Raw genomic sequence first — 12,305 nt, 5'->3', positions numbered from 1 at the left:
CAGAAAATTGTATTTATGTAGATTTAATCTCTAAATGTTATATAGTTTTAACATAAAAATGATTTACCACAAGAAAAAATCTTATTAAAAGTCCTAGGTGAGAATTTACCATGAACGAAGTGGCTATGTAATTCATTATAGGTTAGAATGATCGTGTCTTGTACACACACTTATATGAAATGCTAAGAGCCACAACAATTTAGTGTGCTAGAAGGAGTGCGGATAAATCAATTTAGGCAGAACGATTTACTAGGATTCATTGGTCTATATAAATCGGTTTGAGTCCCAACGATTTAGTGGGAAAGAGAGACTAGAATCGCATTGGGTTGTCTTTATTTCATTTAGCTTCAATTGTTGAGTGATGAGATACAAACATCAAAAAGTACTATGTGGTACGGTGGATAATAAAGATTGTCTTTATAGATTAGATGACGAGTTAAATCCCAAAGTGGTCCCTGAGATTCACAAAATGCACCGATTTAGTCTCTGACTTTTCAATTGCCCTAATTACATACTCCAGATTGCAAAAAATACATCAACGTGGTCCCTCTCGAATTTTCCATTCATATGTCTTGCCGACGGGAGTGACGTGGCGAATGATTGCCACGCTAGAGTATCTAACGGTTGCATGATGTGGCAAATGAAAGTCTATGACCCAATTTGGTCCCTGATCCCTTTTTAAACCCTAACTCAGAAGTAGCGCACCACTTCTTCGTCTTCATCATCTTCTTCTTCCCTGCTTATTCTCGTAGTCGTTGCTCTGCTGGTTGGATGATGGTTGGACGTGCAGATGAAGGAGAGGGAAGTTCTATGCGATCAACCACAAGGAGGCCAAGTCAGAGCAGAGGCTCGCGAGTACCAGAGCGGTGTGGGTGTGGGAAATGTCCTGTGCTCTGATGGTCTAGAACAGAAATCCACCCAAATAAGCCCTTCTTTGGATGCTCGAATTACAACGTGAGTATTTCCTGAAGATTTGTTGTTGACTATTTTGATGGTAACTATTAAATTTCGTGTTCACAGAGTAGTGGAAGAAGATGGTGTGGGTTCTTTCGATGGGCAGACATTGTAGAAGATGATAAAGAAAATTTGGAAGACACTGCGGCATACAACAATGAAGAATTGAGCATTAGTCTTGCTTTGAGGATTGGCAATTTGGAGGCTGAGTTAAGGACCCAGAAATATATGATACAAATGTTAGGATTGCTGTTTTTTTCTCTATTAGTTATTGTTTTAGTTGTGATGGTAAAAATATAAGAACTGTGTTTGAAAGCATATGTTAATGAATGTATGGGAACTCTTTAGTTTATTTGTGTGTTCTTTGTAGATAGATTTTACAAAATGAAATCCAAACTGAATGAACAGAGAGGTAAAATGATAATAGTAGTTGTTGATTATAAACAAGACATTGTCAATGTAACACACTATCAATTGACCACATAAAGATAAACAAAATGAAACAGCCACCAATTTTGAAACAAGAAGACCTTCAAGTTTAAACTCTGTTAAAGTATTTACTACCAGAAAATTAAAATAAACCATACAGTCTGGCTAAGAGCTATTCTTGTAGGGAAATAACAAAAAACCCAAAAAATAACCACTGCCTAAATCCCATATATATTCTGAAATCAGCAGCTAGAACATCCAAAATCAAGAATTTTTCTTCCTTGGTGCCTTGAACTGTGGTGTTAGAACAAACTTCATGAAATTTTCCAACCTTGAAGATCTGGCTGCACTTGCTCCTTGCATGGAATCGACAGAAGTAGTTACTAGTTGTGGTGAGTTTCTCCGTTTGGTTGGTAATTTATGTGGCATTTTTGTTGTTGGTGGTAGTGCCTGAGTTAAGTGTGAGAATTAGTATGAGTTAGTGTGAAAAGGGAAGTTAAATCTAGGAAGTAAACAACAAATATTTTGGGACATTTTATACCTCATCTTGTGTTTCACCATAGCTTGGTTAGGATAATTCAACCTCTTCAGCTTACGATGCAGCCACTGGTGGTGGAAGAGTGTTTGTAACACCTACATCTTTCTAACTTTTTTGACCAACTTACTAGGCAGCCAAGCTCTGTTTGTAGTCCTATCAGAATTTTCTCTTGGATATGTATGATCGTCATAAAAAGTCTTGATTTTCCAGCAAGAGTCCTCATGATCCCTTGAGCCGTAAACAATCTATGAGCACTCTTCCACTCGGCACACTACCCTACACCTCACATTGTCATTCTTTACAAACTTATTCCTCCTACCCTCCTGAATGGTAAACTCTCACACAGCATCCCTGAACTCTTGTTTAGTATTAAACTTCATGCCCACTTGAAGTGCAGCTCACCAAATCTCTGGCCCTCTTGGAAGATGGAAAATTCATCCGATTCTAATTCATCTTCAGAATTAGGAGGAGTCTTCATCTCCTTCGAGTGCCACGAGTTGGCACCATCAGATTCTATACTCGAGTCAAGAGCATCATACAACAGTCCGTCTCCTGGACTTTCCAGAAAACCAAGGTCCACCTCTACATCAGATAAGTCTGCAACAATTGCATCATCATCTTGCATAATGGTGTCTTTATACATCTTTTCCTTTTCTTTGGCCATGGCTGAGGCCTTCTAAACCTTCTTGACCTCTTTCCTAATTGGTTGTGTAACCAATTCATCATCACTACTAGAGCTGGCCTCCTGCACAGGGACATAAGAGTCATCCTCTGAACTCCCCTCATCATTGGTTGATTCGTTTGTAGTAAATCCACATGAACAGTTTGCTTTCCTTTGTTAGCACTCCAATATCCCTTTACCTGAGATCTTGTGATTCTTTTAGGTGGGTTAAATTTGGGCTTGGGCTTCGAAGTAAACTTGGGCTTGGGCTTTGGTTGAGTTTTCTTGGGCTTCTGGTTCTGCTTGGGTTTCTGATTCTGCTTGACAATTGGGGTTGTATTGGGCTTTCTAGTGGGTTTTGGGTTGGATATATGATGAAGTTTGGGGTTCTCATAATCAGCCATGGACTTGGTGTCATCATGGATAAGTCTTGTGGTGGGGGTGTTAGCAGGATTTGGGATTGCAATTGGACTGTTTGGGATGGAAATTGGAGTAGGAGGAACTGGGTCAGGAGTTGATTTGTCATCTGGAATTTCATTTAAGGTATCCTCAGGGGTGTTCTTGTTTAAGTCACCACCAGGCTCCTCTTGTGGAACATAATCCAGACACGGAACAACTTCTTTCCCCTCCATCAGTTCAGGCGTGGAAACTCCATGTTCGAAATAAACATCGACTACTCCATCATTCCTCTGTGCATGGAAGCACATATCTCTTAATTCATCATCAGTGGTCAGAGCTCTCAATCTAACCTCCGAGCTCCTATCCGGAACCAGCCACCAGCACTCAACTACCTTGTCATATCCCAACTCCTTGAAATAGTTCCTGACGAAGAAGACATCAAGTGTATCCTCATCTAAATCTCTTAAGCAAGTTCTATTGTCAGGTGAGTAAACCAATCTTTTATCAACATTCTTCTTAAACGTTCCACCATGATGGAACATGATATCTAGCAACTTTTCCATCTGTATCAAAAAAATACAACATTTTATCTAACATATGGAATCAGCAAACAACAACAGATCATATTCCAAAATTGCTTACTAACAACTACTTCAATGACTATGCCATTATAGAAATGCCCATATTTTCGGTTTGAAAACAAAGCATTCCGAAAACCCTTACCCACACCACCTGGTGCAAAAAACCATACCTACTAACATAGCATCCATGATTTTCCATCAATCTACACCAAATTCCCAAGTAAAATCCATAATGATGGATACCTTACCACTATGGAAAACTGAACAAGACTATCTAATATACTGCATGCTTACCTCTGTCACAGAGGATTTCACACAGAATCTTTGCTCCTTCCTTCACCAATCTTAAGCCAACGATGACCAGGTTCCTCTGAACTCCAAATTGTTTTAGTCCGAAAAGCCTCGCCAGGACTCTCGAATGCCAGGGTTTGGCGCTTTCAGTTTGCAGAAGATGAAGTGATCTCTTTGAATATTGGGAGGGGGGTTTGAACGTTTTGTTAATACTTCCTAGTTAAAACGGCATCGTCTAGTTATGGGTTTAGCGCCAAAACCCAATACGACAACGTTTCCCATCCTCCAACGTGGCAATCATTCGCCACGTCACTTCTGCCAGCAAGACATATGAATGGAAAATTCGAGAGGGACCACGTTGATGCATTTTTTGTAATTTGGAAGACGTAATTAGTGTAATTGAAAAGTCAAAAATTAAATCGATGTATTTTGTGAATCTCAGGAACTATTTTGGGGTTTAACTCATTAGATAACATTAATTACTTATATTATTGGATATATAAATGAAAAAGTTAGTAAATAAAATTTGTTTTTATATTAATAGTATAGGTTTTTTTACTAGTTTTATAAAGATTGTGATAAGTGTTAGTATAGTTAGTCTTTATAGATAAAACCAAGATGTGTGGTATATATGTGTAAGGCTAAATCGCTCGTTTTAACCTAGAACAAATTATACCGCCACTATCATAATAAATCATACCTAGAGGGATTTTATTTTCTTTTCATAGTGACAGCGATTTGTTAACATGTAGTCGTAACACGTTATGTTAGAACGTTTCTTATATATAATTAATAGAAGTCAATTTAGGACAATAATATGTTGGGATTTTTTATTTTTATAAATTAAATAAATGTAATAATTATCGAAATAAATAATTTAAAAAATATTTATTTAAATAAATATTTATTTCTTATTTTGTTTACAATGTAAACGAGATAATTTTGTATGTATTTCGTTTATAATATATAAATCAGATATGTGTGTTTTTTTTTTAATTTTTATATATCTCATTTATATTTCGTTTACACTGTAAACGAGATATATGTATTTATAAATAATTAAATATAATATTTAAAATAATAAAAAAATATTAATAATATAATTTGGAAAGATACGATACTCAAACCCACAACTTCTTAATTGAGCATAAGGAGTGTATGCCATTTGAGCTATTACTCATTGGCTAATCTAAAATCTTTTATTTACTCTTTTTTAGTACTAATTAATCAAACATATCTATTTTAATCTTTTCTATCAACCTTTTTATGTACTATTTTTTTTTAAATCAAAGATAGGAGACTCGAACCCACAACCTCTTAATTGAGTATGGAGAGACTATGTCATTTGAGTTATAGCTCATAAAGTTTGGATTATTGATATTATTAATATTTTTTATTATTTTCAAAAAATTTTTTAAATACATGTATCTCGTTTACAGTGTAAACAAAATATTTAAACGAGATACATACAAAATTATCTCGTTTATAGTGTAAACGAAATAAAAAAAATATTTATTTTGATAAATATTTTTTAAATTATTTATTTTTGTAATTATTATAATTTATTTATTTATTAAAATAAAAAACCCTAATATGTTGAGTCTTATTTATTTGAGTGATTTACACATTAAAAGATGTAATTCTCAATCCAAAGTTAAAAAAATAATATAAAAACAATGTATAAATATCAGCCAGTCACACTGGTGAATTGTGGGGTTGATTGAATAGTTTGAATAAAGGTTCCATACTTCTACGGACGTAGCTGATTATTTCATTTTTAGTTTGTTAGGCTTAATCATGATAAAGTTTTTATTTTATTTTCAGTTTGTTAGACTTAATCTAACGGTAAAAAAAAAAAAACATCTATATATAAAGATAATTATAAAATTTTTATGATAATATCCACTTTTTTTTATTTATCAAACATAAAATATCTTTTCAAAATTTGAAAAGCCAATGAGTAATAGCTCAAATGACATAGTTTTCATCTTTCGTAAAAAAAAAAAAACATAAAATAAAAATTTTCTTTTAAAAAGTACAAATATTTTGTTAAAAAATTGTCAGACCCGAGTATTGACAACCGGGCAAGCATAGTTAGTTATAGCCTTATAGCATAGAGGCAGAGACTGAAGACTTGGTTTTAGGTTTACCCTGTGGTCTATAACAATTCGACAAACTTATAACACACAAATTGGAACAATTTGGTATGGACTGTGGTTAATATGAATTCATTCAAAGTTACAAGTTACAACTTACATTTCATAAATGAGAGTATGAGACTTACTTCATAACAAGCACTAAGTATAGATTATTACCCATACAAATATAATTCTTTTAATTGAATAACACTATAGAACTCTTTTCCACCAATTCAATTACCAAGATAATTAAACTCTATATATTTATATTATTTATTTATTATATTTGAATGGACCACAAAATTTGAACCTGGGAGAATTTGGAACTTGCAATCAAAATCCTTATGCAATTTCATTAAGTTGTTTGGATCCTTTGATTGATTTGATTAAAACCGTGTCAGAATGTAGGTCCATCCCATTTCCTCATCTACCATTACCCCAACCATCCCTTGTAAATAAATTTAGAGTACACACATTACTCAACTTTTTCTCAACGCATAACCAACAATAGAGTACTATTAGGGAGTCGATGGCCTAAGCGTATAATGTGTATAATTGACTAAATTTTGATCCATGAATAAAATAAACATCACACATACTATCTAGAATAACCATCCGGATATCAGGAATAATAAACATCTCACGTCATAAAATCATTCATCCCAAAAACTTAAGCTAATTTTGGAGTTCACTAAAAATCAAATTCTTGACCTTTCGGATCTAGAATTCTAATACCATGTCATGAAATCACTCATCCCAAAAACGTAACTTGATAAGACAATATAATATTAATAGTCATATCTCTAATATTTTCTAAACCTCCATTGTACACATTGTACGCTTAGACCATTAGCTTCCTATACTTTCTTCCAATATAAATACCAGCCCATACAAGCAACACTTTATCCCTCACACAGTCACCCCCAAAACGCACCGTTTCACCTTCACATTGCCAAAAGGTCAAATATGGGTTCACTGGGCAACCTCGAAGCACCACCGCTCCTGACTTCAAGAATCTCAACGGTGGTTCCCGCCACCCCGCGAGGTGACGAAAACGGTGCGTATCAGCTCAGCTACATGGACCTCCTCATGAAGCTCCACTACATCCGACCCGTATTCTTCTTCGCTTCTGAGTCCGTACAAGGCCTCACCATCTCGGACCTCAAGACGCCAATGTTCCCACTTCTTGACACGTGTTCACATGTTTCGGGTCGGATTCGAAGATCCGAATCTGGAAGGCCGTTCGTGAAGTGCAACGACGCCGGTGTGCGTATCGCTGAGTCGCACCGTGACGTCACGCTCAGGGAGTGGTTCGATGAGAATAATGGGTGCTTGCGCGAGGTTGATGATGGGCTCGTCCATGACCACGTGCTTGGCCCTGACCTTGGTTTCTCCCCTCTGGTTTTCGTTAAGGTTTAGTCTTCTACTACTACTACTATTAGAACGATGCTACAATGCTACATTTCTTTTTTATGGAAAATCAAGTGGAGTCCACTTCACATATAGTTGAGAATCGTTAGATAATTTGACTGATTTAACTAAATTTTTATCTAACAGTTTTCGATTATCAACTTCATCGTTAGATAATTTGACTGATTTAACTAAATTTTTATCTAACAGTTTTCGATTATCAACTTCACATGAAGTTAATTACGTCCGAGTTTTCACTTTTTTTTTGCATAATACTTAAACAGTTCTAAGCACCAATTCTAAATTTTAAATTTTATATCATAAATTTTAATAGTATAAATATAAAATGTTAGTTAATATTAATAAAAATATTTTTTTAATATTTTTAATTATTACTATATAATGAATATTTAAAAAAGTTTAAATTAAAGTTTTTTGTTTTAAATTATTTTTTATTATACATATAATAAAAATAATTTTTTGTATTCATAAAATTTAAATATAAATTTTTATAACTAAAATATTAAACATTTATTATCTTGTCCAATTTTATATATTTAATTAATATATTATAGCCTAATATAAATAAAGTTTCTTTTGGATTGTTCTCAGAGATAAATACAGATACAATTTCATTTAGTGTTTTTAAAGAAGAATAATTGAAGATGACACTATATATGTAGAAGATAATTGATAAACGTAAAAAAATTGTTATATTCATTTTATACATATGTATGTATTCATTCTTTTAATTAATAATCATGATAATAATTTGTTTTCGAATAATATAATAATTTTTTATAAATATTAAATATACATTTGTATATAATAATAATTTTTTTTGTATCCATAATATTGCTAATTACTATCATTATTGTCAAACCTCAAATTATTTATTCAAAAAAAAATTAACTTTTTAAAATTTTATATAAAAATTAAATCTTATAAAATAATAAATTTTCTTTAATAATAAAAAATATTTTTAAAAATTAATTATAAAAATAATTATTATTTCTCTAAAAAAATAAGTAAATCTCACGAGAAAACAAAATTGTATAAAACCCCATGAAGACATTAGTTAAGACGCATGGTAAAAGGTGCTAAAAGAGGACGTGTTTTGTTGCTATCAAATCAGTATGATCGATAGCAATGATGTCCATGCAGAACAGAATTTAATGCACGATACTTTTTTTACAAATTTATGCAAATACACAGGGCAAAAATAAGCATATAACTATATATGAAGTGGTATTATATATTAAAAATAAAAGTAAAATTATTATTTTCAGATAATTTATATCTTTAATAAAAATAATTTTATAAAATAAAAATAATAAATAATTTATTAAATATTTATAAATATTGACAAAAATAATTAAATATTAAATATATATTAAAAATTTAAAAATTATATTTTGATATAAATTTTTACAAATATTATTAGAAAATAAAATATTTTTATTCACAAATTTTAATATTTTTAAATGAAGTGAGTTTTTTTTAACAAATGCGAAATTTTCTTAAAAACTGAAAAATTAGAGATAAACTCAGATTTCTTATATGTGATATTTAAATATTTTTACAAAATTTTAGATCAAAGAAACATTATTTAACTATTTGTAGTTTATAAAAATATAAACTTTTATTATTTTTATCATATTTTATATTTTTTAAATTATTTTTTTAATAGTATAAACTTTCTAATATTATTTTAATATTTTATTCTTTTAATCAAGATAATGCAATCTTGCCTTTGTTATTAGTTGGTAAGGACGTGTAGTAATTATATAATTTGTGTTTGTTAATATGATTTTTTGTTTTAAGAAAAAATTTTAAAGCTTCTTACATTTATATCCTATTTTTTTATATTTTTCACAAGTAAAATTTAGAGAAAATAAAAAGGAAAGAAAAATCCATTTATTTTCATGTCTTTAGCTAATATTATTGATGTGCTTGGATTTATATGATGATTATACCTAGTAATTGTGCGGCAAAGGCGGAATAAAAAATATTATTAGGTGAATTAATTATTTTTATAATTAAATTAAACTAAACTTTTTTACATGTATTTTTTTTTTAACTAGATATTCTGATTATCTAATAAATTATTAGACTAATTTAATTACTAAAATAATTTAGTTATATAATATTGCTGAAAGTGTAAATACTCATCAAATTATTTTACAAAAACAGTATCATTTCGTTTCGGGATAATAAAACTGGAATTCTTTTACTAAATGAGATCAGTTAAATTGACTTTTTAGTAATTTGTGTTTTTTTAAAATACTTACATTTTTTAATATGTATGTCTTTCTGAGTATTCAAGTAGTTGAATTTATAATTACAAAATTTTGAATCACAATTTCATACAAATTCCAATCTATTTTTTTTTTAATAAGAGCGTTTGTGTTTTGTTAATATTTTTTTCTTTCATTTGCTTTTTTTTTTACAATATAACTAGTTAATTTAATTCTTTTTTATAAGAAAGTTCATCTTGTTAATTTTACTAAATACTAAATAATAGAAAATAAAAAATATATTTTCAGTAATAATTTTAATATTTAATTTAATAAATATATTAATATCTAAAAATGAAAAAAACGATCATATTAATTTGTTGAGCTACTACTAATTTTTTTTCAGTTAATATTAACTATTCTTTAAAATTATTTTATTTATTTTAAATTCTAGTATTCAAATCATAAACGGTTAATCTTAACTTCTAAATTATAGCTTTAGAGTTAACTAATATTTGTTAACTAAAAATTAGTTCTTAATATTTTTTCTAATAATAACAACAACAACCTAAGTATTTACTATTTATTAGTAAGGATAAAAGTGCAAAACCAAATTTAAAATATGCCAAATATAGATATATTTAAGTTAGAGTAAAAAATTATATCTGACTATAAAAAATTCAAACATTAATAAATTTATTAACGAAAAAATAAAATTAATATTATAATAATAGAATTATATTATTATATTATAGTTGAAAATTTGAATTAGGTTAGATTAAGAGGAGTAGTTTAAAAATTTTAAATAGGTTTTTAAGGATAAAAAATTTTGATAATAGTACTATTAGAGGGTCAATATATTTAGTAATTTGTAGTTATTAATTAATTATTATTAATATTTTTAATGATATAAAATTATATTTAATAGTATAAAATTATATACTTTTTTATGATTAAATGCTGACTAAATTTTAACAAAAATGTTAATCCATGAGACTTTTTAATTTTAATTAAATTTAAATTTTATTGTCATCCATATAAAGGAAAAATAACAAAACACTAATACGTTTTATTTGCTTTTGCATTTAGTTCACGTGGTTCAAATGTGGAGGACTCTCCGTGGGCCTGAGCTGGGCTCACGTGCTTGGCGATGCATTTTCAGCTTTGGACTTCATAACCAAGTGGAGTAACATCCTTGCCGGTCACGTGCCAGTGCCACCAAAATCTCTTCGGATCCCAAATAATCTCATTGCGCCTGACGAAGAAATAATCATTCAACCAAATAATAATTCCCTCCTTGTTTCTGAGAATCCTGCTTCCATCAAAAGGGCCACAATTGTTGGGGAATACTGGCTTGCTTCCAATGTCAGCCACGTCGCCACTCACTCTTTCCATATCACTTCTAAACAACTTCACCATTTGGTCAAAGCCACATCTAATAATAATAATAATAATAATAATAATAATAATAATAATAATAATAATAATAATAATAATGTCCTAATGAATAAATATTTTGAAATAATTTCAGCGCTAATATGGAAATGTGTTACACATATTAGGGGGAATGTTGGACCTAAGGCTGTGACAATATGTACAAAAAGTTGTAATGGTTCCAAACGTGGAGAAAATGATATCCCCACCAATAATAATGGTTTGGTGTTGAGCAAAATTGAACCTTATTTGGCATCTGGGCAATCTGATATTTCAGAATTGGCTAGGATCATTGCGGAGAAAAAGATGGTTGAGAACCATATATTGAAAAAGTTGGTGGAAAAAGATGAAGGGAAAGAGGACTTTTTTGTGTATGGTGCAAACTTGACATTTGTGGATTTGGAAGAAGCTGATTTGTTTGGGGTGAAGCTGAATGGGCACAAACCAATTGTGGCAAATTGTAGCTTCCGTGGAGTAGGTGATCAAGGGGTAGTTTTGGTATTTCCATCCCCATCAAAAGAGGATAGTGAAGATGGTGGTAATAATGGAAGGATTGTAACCGTTTCCCTCCCTGTGAAAGAACTCTACCAGCTGAAAAATAAGCTAGGAGCAGAATGGGGTATTGTTTGAGATAATTAAGACACTAGTTCATGTTAGTTATATTTTGATATTCCAAAAGGGTAACTGGGTTTATGTTTACGTGGATTGTTTTTCATATATTTTCCAGCTAGTATTCCATTATCATCCTTAACTCCTTATTATCTCTGCCAGCAATAAAAAGCATATATCATGCATGTAATTGTTTCCATATGTTTTAATACTTGTATTACTTTGTTTATATTGATGATGGGGATATACAAGAGGAAGTAGGTGATTTCTTGTTCTAAATATTCGTGATATGAAAAATTTAAAAATTATTTAATAGTTAATAATTTATATTTTTAAGAATTAAAATATTTAATTTTATATATTTTAATTTTATTTATTTAGTTGTAGATTGGAGTTTACATTAGTAAATTTAATTTTTTTTTATTTTAATCTAATCTAAAATTATAATTGCATCATAAATTATTATAGTCATCAATTCATCATAGAGTGATTTAAAAGTTCAATTTTTTTTTTTTTAATTTTGTGATAAAATCATAGTATGGAAGAAAGATTGAAATTAAAAGATAAAAATTGGGAAACTGAAATATTATGTTTCAGGTCTGCTACACATACAAGCCTTTTTGA

The 12,305-nt window shown here is 30.2% G+C and overlaps 1 protein-coding gene across 1 annotated transcript; it reads left to right on the top strand.

Moving 5' to 3' along the window:
* Nucleotides 1-6,901: 6,901 nt before the first annotated feature.
* LOC112767442 (protein ECERIFERUM 2) lies at nt 6,902-11,890 on the top strand. The gene is made up of 2 exons (XM_025813303.2): nt 6,902-7,404; nt 10,728-11,890. Exons 1-2 carry the CDS (start codon nt 6,958-6,960, stop codon nt 11,700-11,702), a joined length of 1,422 nt encoding a protein of 473 aa, XP_025669088.1. The 5' UTR covers nt 6,902-6,957; the 3' UTR covers nt 11,703-11,890.
* Nucleotides 11,891-12,305: the final 415 nt, after the last annotated feature.

The sequence above is a fragment of the Arachis hypogaea genome, chromosome 17, assembly GCF_003086295.3.
Source record: "Arachis hypogaea cultivar Tifrunner chromosome 17, arahy.Tifrunner.gnm2.J5K5, whole genome shotgun sequence".
Classification (NCBI taxonomy): domain Eukaryota; kingdom Viridiplantae; phylum Streptophyta; class Magnoliopsida; order Fabales; family Fabaceae; genus Arachis; species Arachis hypogaea.
The sequence above is the reverse complement of the archived record's forward strand: the minus strand, read 5'-3'. Positions and strand labels throughout refer to the sequence as shown.

What these genes read in the sequence shown, in the direction of transcription:
- LOC112767442 (XM_025813303.2), top strand. Translation starts at nt 6,958, where the DNA reads ATGGGTTCACTGGGCAACCTCGAAGCACCACCGCTCCTGACTTCAAGA. An exon ending in CCCCTCTGGTTTTCGTTAAG is followed by an intron (nt 7,405 to 10,727) that starts GTTTAGTCTTCT and finishes TTTTGCATTTAG; the next exon opens with TTCACGTGGTTCAAATGTGG.